This window comes from Cavia porcellus, unplaced genomic scaffold (assembly GCF_034190915.1).
Source record: "Cavia porcellus strain 051 isolate PalLab524CR breed Dunkin Hartley unplaced genomic scaffold, mCavPor4.1 scaffold_19, whole genome shotgun sequence".
Lineage (NCBI taxonomy): Eukaryota > Metazoa > Chordata > Mammalia > Rodentia > Caviidae > Cavia > Cavia porcellus.
In genome coordinates this window covers 29,491,967-29,511,459 of record NW_026947502.1, presented here as the reverse complement: position 1 = coordinate 29,511,459, position 19,493 = coordinate 29,491,967, and the positions used below count along the sequence as shown (strand labels likewise).

The 19,493-nt window shown below is 44.2% G+C and overlaps 1 protein-coding gene across 3 annotated transcripts in view; it reads right to left on the bottom strand.

The window, feature by feature from the left end:
- The window catches only part of Sfxn1 (sideroflexin 1), a 57,203-nt gene that overhangs the window by 12,058 nt on the left and 25,652 nt on the right, over positions 1–19,493 (bottom strand). For 2 of the 3 annotated variants that reach the window (XM_013156200.3, XM_003473224.5), the window contains exons 3-8: positions 9,240–9,410; positions 7,896–7,994; positions 6,603–6,678; positions 5,866–5,951; positions 4,867–4,994; positions 1,673–1,722 (exon numbers count right to left, since the gene is read on the bottom strand). In XM_013156200.3, coding sequence (XP_013011654.1) covers positions 1,673–1,722; positions 4,867–4,994; positions 5,866–5,951; positions 6,603–6,678; positions 7,896–7,994; positions 9,240–9,410 — 610 coding nt within the window. The remainder of the gene's footprint in view (positions 1–1,672; positions 1,723–4,866; positions 4,995–5,865; positions 5,952–6,602; positions 6,679–7,895; positions 7,995–9,239; positions 9,411–19,493) is intronic. The other variant, XM_063230806.1, reaches the window with a different exon arrangement.

The following is a 19,493-nucleotide window of genomic DNA, read 5'->3' as shown; positions in this document are numbered from 1 at the left end:
GGAATTTTCCATTTTATATCTTTGGACTGGGAATTAAAAACAGAGTGAATGGTGCAGGCTATAGTACCTATTGCTTTATTGTTTATAAATATGAAACTGTTTTGTATTTTTGTTTAATCTTGAGACTAAGAATGCCAGAAAGCTCCAAAGGAGATGGATGAGGATTCAGAGGCATTCTGAGGGTGCAGTTTCCTGGGGGCTGGAGGTTCCCCCTGGGAACTCTCTAAGGAGCAAAGGGACAGCTGCATCATTGGAGTGTAGAGCAGTGATGGCCTTTTAGAGCTTTCAATGATAACGAACAGTCCATTATGTGTGTGTTGTAGGTTCGCCGTCACTGGTATAGCGTAATTATCAAATGCACATAAGAGTGATAGAAGCACTGGTTCTAAAATCTTCATTTTGGGGAATATAGCTTATTTTATTTTATTTATTTTATTTTATTTTATTTTTTCTTTTTGAGACAGGGTTTCGCTATGCAGTTCAGGCTGGCCTAAAACTCACTTTGTAGCCCAGGCTGTCTGTGAACTCGCAGCAATCCTCCAGCCTCAGTCTAACTGAGTGCTAGGATTACAGACATGTGCCTCTATGGGGAATATAGTTCTTTCATATCCCCAGAGCTCCTTATTGTGTGAGAGGTGCCTAGAGAAGGCATCTTCTCTCATATTAGCTGGTACACTGACATTCAGCAATCTAGACATACTGGTCAAATGAGATACTTAGTAGTACTTTTTCTTTACAGAATATTTTTGTCTTATTTTTCTGAGAATATTATTGCAGCAAAAGGGTTTACAAAATATTCTTTTATTACTTTAGTTTTCCTGCTGGGCCCAGAGCAATCAGATTTATGAATATATTGTAAGATTTTTAGAATTCCACTTATCTCTGACCTCATTTAGGAAGCGCTAGGTATGCAAATGATGTGCAATTTTTACGGCTTTAAAAGTCTCCTCACTATGTCACTGCTCTAAGACTCAAGAGTCCACCCCAAGGGACTGCCATCCTTACCACAATACACCCGTTCCTCCAGGAGGAACCTGGCCCATTGCTTCCAGCAGATCCAGCCGTGAGAGATGCTAAACACAGTGTGAGGCCCATGAGTCACCCCTCCCATGTATGCCATTTGCCGTGAGAATCAGAAAACCAAGGTTAAATATAACTATTATCACATTAGTCATGATACCTGCAAAATATAATCTAGAAAGAAGGCATCCAGTACACTGAGATTTCTTGGTTACGATTTCACCTGTAGTGCTTTCACAACTTGATGGGAGAGAGCTGGCAGATAATAAATCACTAGATGTGATAACCAGGGCCCTACACTCAGTGGTCCATGAAAGTACGACTCCAAATTATCTGTTTATTCCTGATGTATAGGACTTATCAACATGGCCTACATTCACACCATCCTGTAAGTTTTACCTATCTAGGCATGCAATGACGCAGCACAGATCACCGAGTTGCAGCCTCATGATAGAGGTGCTCTTCATTTACAAAAGCCCTTACAAGCCTCTGAGATGAGAAACAAAATATTGCCAAAAACATCTCTTTATTTACATTTATATCCAAGAGCAGCTGATCTTCTTTTCTTGCTACTTATCTAAAAATATTCTATAGAGTCTGAAATCTGAAAATGAACTAAAATGACTGAGAAAATAGCAGACCTGAAGCTTACCTTCATAAATGCTTTCTTTTCCAAAGTGTTCATGATAAACGGAGGGATGGCTGGAAGTAAAGACAGAGCCACTTAAATCTTGGTTTAATGTCACTTCCTCCCACCCCCAATAGCTTGCTAGAAAACTTATATCACTTAGGGAGATTTTTACACTGGCAGAGTAAAAATAGTTTGTAGTAATTTTTAAAATTATTAAATTTACTGATCATTACAGTGTACACACGTATAAAATTATCACAGTATACCGCATATGTCTAGCTACTTAAACTGATAATAAAATTTAAATCAATAAATTCAAATTTATTAAAAACTACATTTGTCTTCTTGATTTCTGCAAAAGCAATGAAAAAGCCATGAAGTTTTACAATCTTGAACAGAATTCTATCTGTAACTCTGTTCTTTTGTCTTTCATATTTAGTTTGTTTTAATTTAATTATCTTTTTTGCTACAATTAGGTATATACAATGATCACACTCATCACAGGGAGTCTGTACCTGCGCATGATATACCTTGATTTGTCTTTGAACAGGCAACAGTACAAACATCAGGAATTTTCCCTCTTATATTAAAAAACCAAAGATGACTTTCCTTGAGTGTCTACCGCGCATGAAGAACACTATAGAACATCTTCCTTCAGTACCTGCTAGACTACCTGTTAGCTGGAGAATGCTGGAAAAGTGACTGAACTCTAAGTCTCAGTCTTCTGTTTTTCCAGCTATGAAATGGGGAACATTATACTACATTGGCTGTGATGATTAGATGAGATAATGCATGTGAAATGTCTGGTATGTGGTAGGCAGCTCATTACCTTATAACTTTTATTAGACATAACTGTCATATCAGCTACTTCAATCACCCTCGTAAGTTTCACTCAGACAGAGAGATTTTCTTCCCCGTGACTAAATAGTGCTTATAATAACCACATTCCTGGAAATGGAGTTGTTGGGCTAGTACAACTCCAAGAGAAGTATGACCGTCCAAAAATGGGAAAGACTCAAGCCAAAAACAAATGCAGAGTGGGAATTGGGAGTTTTGATACTGTTTTCAGTAAATTTGGAGATCAGGGCTCAGGAGTAGGTCAGGATGAACTCCACAGCTTCCTCTTAGGTGGGGACAAGCATTTTGGTTCCTGATCTGAGCAGAGTTTGCCTATGTTTCAGCACTGTGGCTTCCTAGACATCCTCACAGAACACAGAGGCATCCCACAAAGACACTGAGGGGCTTCTCTGTTAAATCAGCTAACACTGATCTTCCCCTAATTATCTGGAATGCAAAGACAGTCACCTCTTGTTCCTTCATGTTTTCAGGAACCCTATGGATACCAAAATCTGTGGATGTTCACATCCCTTAAATAAATGCTGCAGCATCTGCATATACAATAACCAGCATGCATTTTCCTATATATTTCAAATCATTCCTATATTAGATAGTACATCATACCTAATAGAATGTAAATGTAATGACTGTATTAAATTGTTGAAGGAATAATGACAAAGAAAACAAAGGTCTGTACGTGTTTAGCACACATACAATTTTTAAAATCTTTGGGTAGCTGACTCCATGGATGCTTAACTGTGGATATTGCAGGAGGGAGGGCTGTAGAAAAGTTTTCCTTCAAGTTTTGGTGTCTACTCATGAGCGTTCACCATGTCAAAAGGACTTTGAAAACAGTCAAAATTTTATTTAATTTCATTTCCTTTTAATAGCAAAGTGCTATATGCATGCAGCTTAGGTGACAAAATTAGACATACTAACTTCTGTTTTAGATTTTTTCCCTGCAAACTCCTTGTCCCTCTGGCTTCTTAGTATGTCTCAGAACCATCTCTAGGCCCCTGTTCTGAAGGTAGCTTTAAGCAACTTGGTGGGTGCACAAGAGGTTGCCAGAGAAATTATAAATACAAGGCAGCTTTCCTGTCTCTGGTCACACAGACTCTAAGCCCTCTGAAGAAAACTGAACACATGCGGAGATTTTCTAAGCATTTTCATTTGTTCTGTGTTCCAAAGGTTTCAGATTGATACAAATAAATCTTCAGTAGAAATTATTTCTCTCCATGCACTTTTAGAAGTTTCTTTTAAGATCTGTAAGTATCAAATTCCTTGTCTTCAAATTCTCATCACCTTACTGCATCCCTCCGGTCTTGTTTAACCAGCCATGATCTCTTGCCAGGAGCAGTGAGCCACCTTCTTGCAGGTTTTCACACATTTCTGCACCTGCTTTAGTCTGTTCTCACACAGCACGCAGAGGCGTGCATGCAGGTAAAACCAAGTTGGAGGATGCTACTGCCTGACTAAAACTCTGCATGGCTTCCTACACTTCAGACTAAAAGCCCAAGCTTGCAAAGCCTAGGTAACCATCCACATCCTCTCCAGTACATCGTGGCTTCCTTTCTGTAGCTTCCATCTCCATCTCTACCCCACTACACCTTCTTCCTTGGCAAATCTCTAACACAAAAGATCAGCTCCTGCAGTCCCGTGGCTACCGTCTCTGCCCAGAATTTTGGTTCCTGACAACTACTTGGCTCATGCCTTCATCTCCGCCTGGTCTTCTTCCAGGCTGCCTCCTACATGCCCAGTGTTCCTTCTCTCCTTTAATCCTTACTGTCATTCCACATATAGGTTAAGTTTCCCTAATGTGAAACTCTGAAACCCAAGATGCTCTAACAGCAAAAACTTTCTGAGCATTAAAAAATGCCACAGTGAAAATTTTACATTTGACTCATGTGACAGGTCAATCAAAATGCAGACACACAATATATAATTATTCTGCATCCTCAAGGGGAATAAACACCTGACAGCCCCATTCACCTGCAATATGCATACTTTGTTTTATGTACATAATCATCAAAAAGTTACATAAAATTATCTTTAGGTCACATGTATATGGTATATGTACAATGTAAATAAACTTCATGTTTAAACTTAGGTCTTGTCCCAGGATAGCTCATGATGTATATGCAGATATCCAAACCAAAACAAACAAATAGACAAAAACTTAAATCTAAAACACTTCAGGTTCCAAGCATTCTGGATAAGGGACACTAAACTTCTACTATACCGTTCTCATCTTCTGCCTCCTTCACTGTAAGGTCATTTTCATAAAGGGGAATGACTTTTTGCTGTAGTTTACTGGAAGATAAAAGCTTATTCAGTTTAAACTTAAGAAAAAAATGAATGGATGACCAAGTTCCACTAACCCATGCCGGGGGCTGCCATGAGAATCCTAGAGATGACAACTTGCATGATGGCTTGCTTTGCAGCATTTGCTGATTCACCCAAGCGGTTCCCATTTTCGTCAGTGATGGGAATGCCAACTTTGAGTTCCCTGTAGAGTAAAACACATGTAAAAAGAGTTCACAAATACCTTCATGCAGAGTCTTGAAGTAGCACTAGATTGGGAAGGCGCAAGTCCTTGCTTTATCCAGACACCCTCAGATGTCATTTTTGGTGCTGACAAGTCTATTTTTAAATAGCATGAATAAGTCTAACTTTCTTGTGATGGACACACAGGTAAAAATCATACTAGTATGCTTTTTAAAAAAGGTGTACTTTTTTAGTAACAGTAGGATTTGAAGGATACAGATGTTAATTTAAAGATAAGGCTAATGTTTATGCTCATGTACAAATCTGAGTAACATTCTAAGTCAGAAATAGTTATATACATAGTGTCAACTAATGGCACTGTTACAGGCTTAAACATGGCCCTATTGAGTATTTATTAACTGTAGTTACTAACACAGTAAGGACAATTCTTATTGTCAATTCCAAAATGCTTTTTCTTGTTCTTTCTTTTCCTTTGATTTTTGCAAGTTCTAACATACTTTCAAAGATATATATTTATTTTAAAAAGCTCCAAAACAAGTCCATAGCAGGAAAAGGAAACTATATTAGAGAATCAATTTTCTTTGCAGAGACTTTCCTTGCAGAACTCAAGCACAAATCAGTATAAACCAGTCATATCTTTGAAGCTTTTTATTATATGGCAGTATAAAGATGACTCTCCACTACCACACACTCAAAATGAGCAGCTTTTCACTAAGCTTCTTGTATCAATGGGCCCATTCTTAACTTCAACCCCAGGTTACTGTGAAGAAAATCTAAGATTCCATAGATTTCCTCTGGACATATTAATATGAAAGTTTTAACAAAGCGAATTGTTAGAATAGATTCTTCTGTTGAGCACAAGTTAATCTTACCTTTGCCTCATCAATGGAATATTAATGCAATTGGCAGCAGCTACAGCAGCAAAGGGAACAAAACGTCCAATCAGTGGTGAGACATGCTGTGAAAAGAGAAATGTTCCAAAAACATTACGTCACTTTTCCTGGAGAACTGAATGGAAATATTTATCTTTTCCTAAACTGCAGAATTTTAGTTGTATAGAAACTCAGTCCAAGAGGACTTTCTTTTTTTTTTTTTTTTTTTTGGCTTTTTCGTTTTTTTTATCGGTACCAGGGATCGAACTCATGACTGCCTGCTTGCAAGGCAGGCGTTTATGCTGCTGAGCTAGAGGACTTTCAAAGCTTGTTTCCTAGTAGTATTTTTATATTTCTAGCATAGGTAGGCTGGGACAGAGTGTACTCGTATGACATTCTGACAGCTTACTGAGGCTGAAGATGTATGGAATTTAGAGTCCTAAAGTCTTGAGTTCATATGCTGGGTCTTCAGCCTCTTTAAAGACACTGCCTACTGCACAGTCTTTGGGTCAGGGAGGCATTTGGTATTAAATACAGAGGGCTAGGCACGGACCACACTATTGGGTGATATCATGGTTGACACTCTTTGCCATAGTCTTCAGGAGATATAACTAAAATATGTAGCTAAATACAATGAATACAAGAAAAAGCTATGTGGCTTTATCTCCCTTTGGCAAAATAATAGAGCCACTGAGATCCAGCCAGGTGAGAAGAAATGAGACATCAAAACAGAGTACCTTGGTTAATGCATTAAGTCCTAGAGCTGTTGCCACAGCACCAGTTGTTGCAGAGACATAAGCTGTCCCCAGTTCTCTGGAAAGAAAAAAAGAGTGTGTACATGACAAATACATATCATGAAACTCCATTCTATTATTTGAAAAAGTATGAAAGAAATTAAGAGTATGCCTAAAAGTAGAGATTGCAGCAAGCAACGTGTGGTTATCACTTCATGAGACCCCCTGAAAAGCAGGTAGATCCCTAAAACAGGCTTCTTTGCATATTGTCTAAAATCAAAATACTTCTCAGAAGATTAATATATATGGAAAGCCAAATGCAATGCTGCCATTCTTAAAATATTGTCTTACTGTATAAAAATACTAATAGGCTCATCTTCAAAGTACAATTAAACACAAGCAATTTACCATGAATGTGACAACACCTGTGAATTGCAGATTTTAGTATTTTTTGGTCTGTTTGATGACGGTAAAAGAATATAGGCTGCCAGAGGCAATTTTCATTGGTAAAAAGGAAAAACACTTTTCTTTCAAGTGTTATTCAAGTTACACCACCATTTCTGCTTAACTAGTCTCTTTGGCTTGCCTTAAAAAGTTATTTTAATAGGAGGCAAATACATAAAACTCATTACTTCTTGGGGGAGGGGTTCTAGAGATGAACTACCTTAAAAACAAAGCAAATATAAAGTTCAATTCTGCAGAGAACACTCTGCTGACTCCTCTGATTTGATTCTGGTTGGCGTGACAGATGCAGGCTCGATGGGAGTATAGGTTGTCACTTCCCAGAGACCAGGCCTGATTTACTTGTCTTGTGCTCTACAGGGCTATGGGGCTCGGAGTGTATGAGTGATAACATTCTACCAATGCCATTAACAACATGGATACCGTCTGAGGAGGTAGGATGAAGGAGACAGTTACTTTGAAACAGGAAGAAGAAGAAACACTTAAAAAGATGATACATGGTACTGCATCCAACATAAACAGTTTGCAAAAATACAGTTCCTCTTAAGAAACCTAAAGTAAAAATCAATTAAAAAGAAAAAGAAAAGGGAAGAGGACCAAGAGATGGAGGAAGATGGGTGGGAAGAAAAGGTAAGGGCTTGAAAAAACAAAGATGTGCCCTGTCCACACATCAAATTCTCATGATGAGTATAATTATTATATATTTCCAACATGTACTAACAAAAAGTTAAAAAAAAAAACCCAACAAGGACATGCTTAAAAAAACCCAAGAGAATATCACCACTTAAACAAGCACTGGAGAAACACAACAGATGTTAACCCCTGGAGTCTTACTTTACAGTGAGCGGGGCGTCTCCACTTCTATTGGTGTAGTTAACGACAGCATTGAAAGACTGGTTGATCCACTGCCAGAAGAGCACAGCGGGAGTGGTCCTAAAACAGAGCAGTCGTCACATGCCCACCATCACTTATGACCCAACCACTGTAATGACAGAAAATATGGACACCAGCAGGAAGAGGGTACCAGAGAGGGGAGAAATGGGGAGCCAGAATGCTTGGGAGCCGCAGGCTTAGGGCCTGTGTGGCTATCCTCTCTGACGATCAGTTCCCTCCTGAAGCTCAGAGGGTGATGCTGATGAAATAAAGAACCCTGTGGACAGTTTGGCACAGAGTAGACATTAAATGCATGGCAGATTCCTATATTTGGGCAAAAAGAAGCCATTTGCAGGCCAAGCAATCCTGGTCTCCCCTAACGCAATCCCCTTTTTTCCCACGTATGCCACTGAGCTGTATCTCCTGCCCTGTAACCCTATATGTTAATGTATACTGATGGCTATGGATATATCTGTACCTCTACCTAGCCTTATGTCTACAGCATGTACAAGAGGATCAAAAGGAAAATTCACTTAAACGCTCCATTTCTGTTTTCTTTTTTGTCTTTTTGAGACAGGGTCTCAGTTCAGACTGGCCTTGAGCTCACTGTGTAGCCCAGGCGGGTCTCAATCTCTCAATGATCCTCCTGTTTCAGTCTCTCGAGTGCTGGGATTACAGGTGTGTACCAGCATGACCAGTTTAAGGTTCCACTTCTTGTATCTTATTTGCTTTTGGGTATAAGACACAGGGAAAGACATCTTTCTTTTGAACAATACAGAAGATGTTATTCAGCAGAGAGCAAAGGTAAAATAGATCTCTGAATAAAATATTTATTTAGAGGCCTCAATCTAGGCCTGGTGCTTAACAGAGTAGCAACATTTACACAAAGTGGGACTGAAAATGAAGTGACATTTATAATATTTCTTTATTTTTCCCAAAGCCACACTATTTTTTTTTCTTTTTGCGGGGGAACAGGGTCTCACTATGCTGCACAGGCTGGTCTTGAACTCGTGGGCTCAAGGGATACTCTTGCCTCAGTCTCCCAAAAATAGCTGTGTCTATAGGTGTGCACCACTGTATCCAACTACAATACCTCTATTTTGTTTTAAAAAGTTAATTTTATTGACTATATTTCTGGGCACAATATGATGTCTTTGTATTGTGGAATGGTTAAAGCTTGTTAACATACTCATAACCCACACACTTAGGAAGTGACATTCATTTCAATAAAATTATAAATTACACATATTCTTCACGCTTCTGTAAAGCTGAGTGAATAAGCTGTTGTCACACACCCGCACTTACCTATAAAATGTCATCATGCAGCCTGTGATGGTCATGTTCATTGGGACCTGAGCTGACATCCTTCCTATCAGAATCATCTTTTCACCAGTGTCAGGATGAAAGGCAGAATCGTAGATGTACTTCGCTCGCCATAATTCATTTTCTGTAAGACCTGGAGGAACAACTCCTTGTCTAGGAAAATGACAACAAATAACACAGCAACTGTTCATTTCAAATACCTCACCAGTGTCCTAGAGACAAGGAGCTACAGGTTTTTAACAGTTGTCACTTAGAAACAATTGTGCCTGGATGAAATCACGAATCTGCTATACACAGTTAGCAACTATTGTTAGTTCTTGGCTTGTATTTACTTATTTAATTTTGTGACTAAGGATTGAACCTATGGCTGTGCTTATGTGTTATGAATGAACTACAACCCCAGACCCTCTCAGGATAAAATGTTAAAGCACAAAGGACAATAAGCACTGAAAACATTTCAAACCTATCCTTCTCAAATTACCTGTAATTTGGAAAATTTAAAAAGTCTTGTATTCTAAAATAGTACTTATGGCTGGGCTATAGCGCAGTGGTATAGCACCTGCCTAGCAAGCATGAGGTCACGAGTTTGATTTCTGGCACCAAAAAAAAAAAAAAAAAAAAAAAAAAAAAAAAAAAAAAAAAAAAAAAAAAAGAAAAGCTGTACTTAGCTTTAAAGTATTGTTTGTTTTACATGACACACTGAAAAATCTATCTTGAACTTTGAAGACTCTAATAAAATATTTTTATCCAATTAGAAAAAAGCTATGTAGTCAAAAATACTAATTCATTTTTAAAACAACAGCTTGGAATCCTAGATTATGAAGACATTAGTTTAAAAAAGGCAGGAAGTATTCATTATTATCTTTCCTTTATCAAAGAAACGTGTTCAGGGGCAAGTGCCTGCCTGGCAAGTGTGAGGTTGTGAGTGTGATCCTGTGAGAGTCGACCCCCCTGCTACAACCCCCTCCCCAGAGCGGGGAATGAAAGGGTTAACTCCCTAACTCCCCAGAGCGGGGAATGAAAGGGTTAACTCTCTAACTCCCCAGAGCGGGGAATAAAAGGGTTAACTCCCTAACTCCCCAGAGCGGGGAATGAAAGGGTTGACTCCCTAACTTCCCAGAGCTATCAGAACAGAGCAGTAAAGAATGCTTCACTCCCTAAACCTTTCCCAGGAGATAGTCAGAGCAGGGCCAAAAGGAATGTCTCTGCTAGTCATTAACCACTAGATGTTCTGTTCTCTGTAAAGATAGAGATAAGCAAAAGAATGTACTGTATAAACAGGACCAGGGAGCACCTGGCACTCTAAGGTCAACCCAAGACCCTCGGTCTCCATGGTTACTCAGCCCCAGACCCTCAAATCAGCATTAGCCAGGTCCTGCGCCGCTCAAAATTAACCAATGCGATTTGCTTCTGTAAACTTACTTGCCTCCTGCGTGTACCTTTAAAAACCCTACACAAATTCCCCTCGGGGCCCCTCCGCACACGTTTGCCTGAGGGACCCCATGCGCATGGAAATAAACTTTCTTTTCCTCACCAAGAGCTGAGTCCTTGGGGTCTCTTTCCCTGCGGCGTTGGCCCTAACATCGTGGAGGCCCCAGCGAGATTAGCACGTCTCACGGGAGGTGACCCCAACGGCTCTACGGGTGAGTACGACTGGTCGCTTTTCATACCACCGGTGTTTACGCCCCGAGCCATACGGCTCCGATCTAGGGGCAATTTTTGTTATCTGTTTCGTACTCTGTTCCCTGGTGACTGGGGGACGCCCCACACGGTTTCCGTGGTTCACCGTCTGCGATAGGGCCTCCCTATCGATTTGGGGAATTTCGATTCCCAATCTGTGGTCCGTCTGGGCCAATTTGGAGACACCCTTTGAGGTGACTCATCTGGGGGATTTCGATTCCCAGTCTGTGGTCCGCCCGGGCCAATCTGGAGACACCCTGTAAGGTGTCTCATTTGGAGTGAAACTGATGCGTATGCATGTGAATGAGGTGGCCGGCCTGATTGTTTTGTGTGTCGTGGGTGCTGTGCTTGGTTATTTGTTGTACCGCGCTTGCGTTAACCGCCCTGTGACAATAGAACATCATGGGACAGTCGACCTCATCCCCATTGTCCCTCACCCTCGACCATTGGTCGGAGGTGCGGAAGAGGGCTCACGATCTCTCCTTGCAGGTCAAGAAGAGTAAGTGGCAGGATTTCTGCTCGACTGAGTGGCCTACTTTCTCTGTGGGATGGCCACCAGAGGGGACTTTTCATCTGCCCCTCATTCTAGCAGTTAAGGACGTCATCTTCCGCCCCGGACAAAGGGGGCACCCTGATCAGGTCGCTTACATCCTGGTATGGCAGGACCTCAGGGAGGAACCCCCATTATGGGTAAAATCCTTTCTTCCCCCTTCTGACTCATCTGTACCAAAGCTTTTAGCTCTGAAAGGACCTCCCACTTCGGCTCCGGTCCTGCCCGAGTCTCAGCCTGATCTACCCTTACTCGACTATGACCAGCCTCCCCCTTCCCAGCTGACTCAACCTCCTCCGTACCCACTCTCTCCTCCAGCCTCCTCGTCCGAATCGAGTGCTGCTTCTCCGTCAGCCCCCTCTTCACCTGAGCTAAATTCCTCTCCTCCTCCGATACCCACGTCCCCTCTATATCCCCCACTCCCTGCGATGGCTTGCCCCGAGCCCACTCCTCCGGGGCCCACGGGCCCAGCCCAGAACACTCGGAGCAAGCTACGGCCTGAGGATCCAGTCGTTACCCTCCCTCTCCGTCCCTATGGGCCCATGATAGACGATGGGACAGATGGAGGGCAGATGCCCGCTTTACAGTACTGGCCTTTTTCTACCTCAGATCTCTATAACTGGAAAAACAATAACCCTCCTTTTTCTGATGATCCTTCTAAGCTAACAGGTCTAATGGATTCTGTTATGTTCTCCCACCAACCCACATGGGACGACTGTCAACAGCTCCTAGGGGTCCTGTTCACCACCGAGGAAAGAGACCGCATCCTCCTGGAAGCCTGGAAAGCTGTTCCCGGAGAGGATGGCAGACCCACCCAGAGACCAGACCGGATCGATGACTTCTTCCCCTTAAAGCGCCCCAACTGGGACCCCAACTCACCTGCTGGTAGGCAGCATCTTTCTATCTATCGCCAGACTCTAATGGTAGGTTTCCGGGCGGCCGCAAGGCGCCCCACTAATCTGGCCAAGGTAAGAGAAGTTACCCAAGGACCTGCTGAGACTCCCTCAGTTTTTCTAGAACGCCTGATGGAAGCTTACCGGCGATATACGCCTTTTAACCCTGAGGAGGAAGGCCGACAAGGCTCGATAGCTATGGCCTTTATAGGACAATCGGCCCCTGATATAAGACGTAAGCTCCAAAGGCTAGATGGTCTCCAAGACCTGACTCTGAGGGATCTTGTTAAGGAAGCTGAAAAAGTCTACTATAAGCGGGAGACAGAGGAAGAGAAAGAATTAGCTAGGGACAAAAGACGAAACAAGGAATTAACTAAGATGTTGGCCACAGTTATTCAGGGAAAACCTGAGCCAGGAAAGGGAAAGCCCACTCGCCCTCCATTAGACCCTGACCAATGTGCATATTGTAAGGAAAAAGGACACCTGATCAAAGACTGTGAAAAGTTAAAAAAGAAACGGGCCAAAGAAGAACGAGAAAGGCAGTCCTCACAGCGATCCCGAGCCCCCATGCTCGCCCTAGATGAAGAAGACTAGGGACTTCGGGGCTCGGATCCCCTCCCCGAGCTCAGGGTAATATTTAAAGTGGAGGGGACTCCCGTGGAATTCGAGGTCGATACGGGAGCTGTTTATTCGGCCTTACAAGCCCCCTTAGGGGCCCTTTCAACTAAGAAATCATTAGTTCAAGGGGCTAACGGGAGCAAATATCGCTCGTGGACCACTGAGCGCACAGTTGACTTAGGCAAGGGAAAAGTAAAACACTCCTTTCTGGTTATTCCCGAATGTCCTGCTCCCCTCCTGGGACGGGACTTATTAACCAAACTGGGGGCAAAGATTTCCTTTGAGCCCCAAGGACCTCAAGTAACATTCCGTAACCCAAAGGTTGGGCAACCTATGGTTACGGTGTTATCTCTAAAACTGGAAGATGAATATAGGCTCTACGACCACCAGGATCCCCAGCCTATCGCCCCAGCCTGGCTAACTGATTTTAAAGAATCCTGGGCCGAGACGGCTGGACTTGGGCTGGCAAGCCAGCAACCGCCTGTAGTGGTTACTTTAAAAACCACTGCCTCCCCTATCCGGGTCAAGCAATATCCCATTAATAGAGAAGCTCACCTAGGGATTAAGGTGCACATACAGAGAGTTTTAGACCAAGGGGTATTAACTCCTTGTCGGTCTGCATGGAATACTCCGTTACTCCCGGTCAAAAAGCCCGGGACGAATGACTACAGACCGGTACAGGACCTAAGGGAGGTCAATAGCAGGGTAGAAGACATTCACCCCACCGTACCCAATCCCTATAATCTCCTCAGCGAGTTAAATCCGTCAAGAACTTGGTATACTGTTCTGGATTTAAAGGATGCCTTTTTCTGTTTGCCTTTACACAAAGATAGCCAGCCCTTATTTGCATTTGAATGGACGGACCCTGAGACTGGGTCCGCCGGACAACTAACCTGGACGCGCCTCCCACAGGGCTTCAAAAACAGCCCAACCATCTTTGATGAAGCCCTACATAAGGATTTAGCCCCCTTTCGGGCTCAACACCCAAGCCTCACCCTTCTTCAATATGTAGATGACTTGCTGCTGGCTGCGGACTCTGAGGGTGACTGCACAAGCGGAACTCAGGACCTTTTACGTGAGTTGGCTATCCTGGGGTATAGGGCATCAGCAAAAAAGGCTCAAATTTGTAAGCAAGAGGTAATTTTTCTGGGCTACTCCTTAAAAGGGGGAAAAAGGTGGCTCACTGAGGCCAGAAAACAGACTGTGGTCCAGATTCCCCCTCCAAAGAGTCAAAAACAATTACGAGAGTTCCTGGGCACTGCGGGGTTTTGCCGGTTATGGATCCCCGGATTCGCAACTTTGGCAGCTCCCCTATATCCGTTACTGAAGGGGGGATCTCCCTTTATCTGGAAAAAAGATCACCAGCAGGCCTTTGATGCCATCAAGCGGGCTCTCCTGTCCGCTCCGGCCCTGGCTCTTCCTAATGTGGATAAGCCCTTTACTCTCTTCATGGAAGAAAAAAAAGGAATAGCGAGAGGAGTGCTGACCCAGGCCTTTGGGCCATGGAGGCGTCCGGTGGCTTACCTCTCAAAAAGATTGGACACTGTGGCAAGCGGGTGGCCACCCTGCCTAAAGGCCATCGCAGCAGCTGCCTTGCTCATTAAAGACGCTGACAAATTGACTTTGGGACAGAAAATAACAATCATTGCCCCGCACACGCTAGAAAGCATCATCCGCCAGCCTCCAGACAGGTGGCTCTCAAATGCCAGAGTTACTCATTATCAGAGCCTCTTGCTCAACAAGGACAAGATAACTTTTGGACCCCCGGTGACTCTCAACCCAGCGACTCTGCTGCCGGAAGAAGCTTCGGAACCCGTCCTCCATACCTGCCAGGACGTCTTGGCAGAAGAGGCCGGAGTACGACCGGACTTATTGGATTGCCCCTTACCCAATGCAGAGGTGACCTACTTCACTGACGGGAGTAGCTTTTTGATTCAAGGTAAGCGGTATGCGGGGGCGGCTGTGACTGATTATTCCAATGTTATATGGACAGCCAGACTAGAGGACGGGTCCTCGGCCCAAAAGGCCGAACTGATTGCTTTGACTAAGGCTCTGGAGCTCGCTAAAGGAAAGCGAGCGAACATTTACACGGATAGCCGATATGCTTTTGCAACGGCCCACATCCACGGGGCCATATACCGCCAGCGGGGGCTTCTGACCTCCGCAGGAAAAGAAATAAAACACAAACAGGAAATCCTCCAGTTGCTCGCTGCAGTTATGTTGCCCCAGAAGGTGGCGATAATACACTGTAACAGTCACCAGAAAGGGACTGATCCCGTCACAAGGGGAAACAACCTGGCCGATCAGGCAGCAAAATCTGCAGCCATGGGAGACTCACAGATGTTGGTGACTGATGTCAAAGATTCTCCTCAAAAGGAGAAAGCTCAGATTAACCAAACCCCTGAAACACCTGATTTGACTGCTTACATACAACAGGCCCACCAGCTCACTCATTTGGGAGCTAAAAAGCTAAGCCTACTGGCCCAACGCCAAGACTTCCCAGGGGTATCCCCCACTGCCATACGTCAGGTCGCCAATCGGGTGGTGGCTAATTGTGAGGCATGTCAATTGACCAATGCCTACCCTGCCAAGTTGGCCCCCGGCAAAAGGCTACGCGGCACCAGACCTGGACAATACTGGGAAGTGGACTTTACAGAAGTTAAGCCTGCCCGATGTGGACTAAAATATCTGCTAGTTTTTGTAGACACCTTTTCTGGATGGACTGAGGCTTTTCCTACCAAAAAGGAAACTGCTGCCATGGTAACTAAAAAATTGATGGAAGAAATATTTCCCCGGTTCGGATTGCCAAAGGTAATAGGGTCTGATAATGGACCGGCGTTTGTGGCTAAGGTAAGTCAGGGACTGGCCAACATATTGGGGATTGATTGGAAATTACATTGTGCTTATAGACCCCAAAGTTCAGGGCAGGTAGAAAGAATGAATAGAACTATTAAGGAGACCCTCACTAAATTGGCTCATGAGACTGGCTTAAAAGATTGGACGATGCTCCTGCCGTATGCCCTTTTTCGCGCGCGAAACACCCCGTCTACCAAACCCCCTAACCTTACTCCCTTCGAAATCCTTTTTGGCACTCCACCCCCCATTCGAGATCTCACTCCCCTAACTGAGCATGCTGCCTTGTTGCCAACCTCCCTGTCTGACAGGCTCATCGCCCTTGACAATCTACAGAGGGACGTGTGGACGCAGCTAGCCTCGGCCTATGCTCCCAGTGAGTTCCCCGCGCCACATCCGTACCAGGTGGGAGACTTTGTGTTCGTCCGGCGCCACCAACAAGAGACTCTACAGCCTCGCTGGAAAGGACCATACCAGGTCCTGTTGACTACTCCTACAGCGGTAAAGGTTGACGGAGTCGCCTCTTGGGTACACGCGTCACATCTAAAGCCTGCTTCAGCGCCAGAGGACGGCTCCTGGGAACTCAAGCGGTCTGATAACCCCTTAAAACTTAAGCTGGGCCGAAAGACTCTTTAATGCTGTTTCTGTACACTCCCCTTGTGTATTATTGCGAGATGACCCAACAAAAACCCCAGGTTGTAACCCCCTGGGCTATAATGGGATTACTCATGTTAATGTTAGTCACCCCTACAATAGCGAACCCCCACCGCCCTTGGGTCTGGACATTAAGCAGATGGGACAGCCCAAAAGAGGTCGATAAGTGGACAGGTTCAGGCCATCCCACCTTTAGTTTCTATTCCTGTGATATTGTCCCTCTTGACCCTAACGTTGACCACCCCCGGAAATATATCTATGTCCCGCGTCTGTGGAAGGAAGGAGTTATTGCCATTCCCCAGGCGAATACTATTGTGCCTGCTGGGGATGTGAGATGATGGCCACAGCATGGACCCCTCAATAAAGGACCGTCACCTTAGCTTGTCAGCAACAGGGGAGGCCAACATCAAGGCCCTTTGCCACTGTCAAAGAGGAGCCTCCGCTCCTATGACGGAGGACCGGGTCCTCACCCCCGAGGACCAATCTTGGACGACAGGAAGAATCTGGGGATTTAGATACTACATGAGTGGACCAGACACAGGAGGGCTCATTTTAATTAAAAAGGAACTAAAGACAGAGCCACTGCTGTCCACACCTGCTCCAACAACAGCTAGGGGGCCTCATCCCCCATGCCTGTGACTACCCAAAGCCAAGAGCCCATAGTCTCACCTCGCATCCCCTCCGGGTATTTAACTAATCCCCCTGAGTCGGGACTCGTCCCCCCAACCGTGAACTCCCTCCTCAGTCTTATACTTGGGGCTCATAAAGCCCTCAATCTTACCCATCCAGACCTAGCCCAAGCTTGTTGGTTATGTCTAAATGCTAACCCTCCATATTATGAGGGGACTGCTCTAAATGACTCCTATACGCTGACTCCTAATCCCGATCAGTGCGACTGGGATCATGTGTTCCACACCCTACCTTTACCTGACCTCGCTAGCCGAGGAACCTGTATAGGGACACTTGATAATTGGCCTACAAACCTACGCCATCGTTGCCTCACACATACCCGCTCCTTCCCCAGGAACCAATACCTCATCCCTCCTACTGGGACATTCTGGTTATGTACTACAGGGCTCACCCCTTGTGTCTCCACAAACGTACTCCTGGCAGGGGATAGCTCCTGCATCCTTATAGACCTTATGCCACGCATTAAATATCTCCCCGCTAACATGCTCTCCCTCATGAGAGGTCGATATAAACGAGAACCTGTCTCCCTGACCCTAGCAGTCCTATTGGGGATAGGTGTGGCGGGGGGAATAGGAACTGGCACAGCAGCCCTCATTACTGGGCATCAATCTCGCCAACAACTTCTTGCAGTAGTAAACCAAGATTTACAGGCCTTAGAAACTTCTATAACTGCGTTACAACAATCTCTCTCGTCTCTATCTAAAGTAGTGTTACAGAACAGGAGAGGCTTAGATCTACTATTTTTAAAAGAAGGCGGTCTCTGCGCCGCACTTAGAGAAGAATGTTGTTTCTACACCGATCATACTGGGATTGTAAAGGACGCAATGGAAAAGTTGAGAGAGAAAATCAAATCTCGAGAGCCCCCTTCAAATGAAGCCAAAATGTTTTCCTTCTGGGAATCAATCCTGCCCTATGTTCTCCCTTTACTGGGACCCCTGGCCGGATTCATTATAGTCATGGCTATAGCCCCTTGCCTCATTAACCGAGTAACCCAATTTGTGAGGGCCCAGATCTCTCAGGTAAAAGTTATGGTGCTACGTCAACAATATGACCCCTTACCTATACAGGACCTTTAGGATTAAAAGTCATTGGAGAAATAAAAGGGGGGAATGTGAGAGTCGACCCCCCTGCTACAACCCCCTCCCCAGAGCGGGGAATGAAAGGGTTAACTTCCTAACTCCCCAGAGCGGGGAATGAAAGGGTTAACTCTCTAACTCCCCAGAGCGGGGAATAAAAGGGTTAACTCCCTAACTCCCCAGAGCGGGGAATGAAAGGGTTGACTCCCTAACTTCCCAGAGCTATCAGAACAGAGCAGTAAAGAATGCTTCACTCCCTAAACCTTTCCCAGGAGATAGTCAGAGCAGGGCCAAAAGGAATGTCTCTGCTAGTCATTAACCACTAGATGTTCTGTTCTCTGTAAAGATAGAGATAAGCAAAAGAATGTACTGTATAAACAGGACCAGGGAGCACCTGGCACTCTAAGGTCAACCCAAGACCCTCGGTCTCCATGGTTACTCAGCCCCAGACCCTCAAATCAGCATTAGCCAGGTCCTGCGCCGCTCAAAATTAACCAATGCGATTTGCTTCTGTAAACTTACTTGCCTCCTGCGTGTACCTTTAAAAACCCTACACAAATTCCCCTCGGGGCCCCTCCGCACACGTTTGCCTGAGGGACCCCATGTGCATGGAAATAAACTTTCTTTTCCTCACCAAGAGCTGAGTCCTTGGGGTCTCTTTCCCTGCGGCGTTGGCCCTAACAATCCCTGGTAACAAACAAACAAACAAACAAACAAACATGTTCAGTGCCAAAAATTTAGAAAATAGAGAAATTCATCAGAGCAGTTCAAACCACTCCAGCCTTTACCTGTTGGTCACTACTTGTAATGTTTTGTTGAATACACATTCATTCTCACTTCTAGGCTCTTTAGGCTCTGTGTTTATTTAAAGACACCAATGCTGCTTAACCACTTTTTAAAATTCAATAATAGTTTGCAAACATTTCTTTATATTTGCAGGGTTTTTTTTTTGGGGGGGGGAGGTGGTTACCGGGGATTGAACTCATGACCTCGCACTCACCAGGCAGGTGCTTATATCACTGAGCTAAATCCCCAGCTGCAGGCATTTTTAAAAACCATCTGTACTGGACTGACTTGTGTTTCACCCAAATTTATATCCACCTTTAGCAACAGAATGTGACCTTGTTAGAAACTAGATCCTTGCTAACACAATTAGCTAGGATAAGTCATACCAGATGACAGTGGTTGCTAAATCCAATGAAGAGGATCCTGATAAGACGGC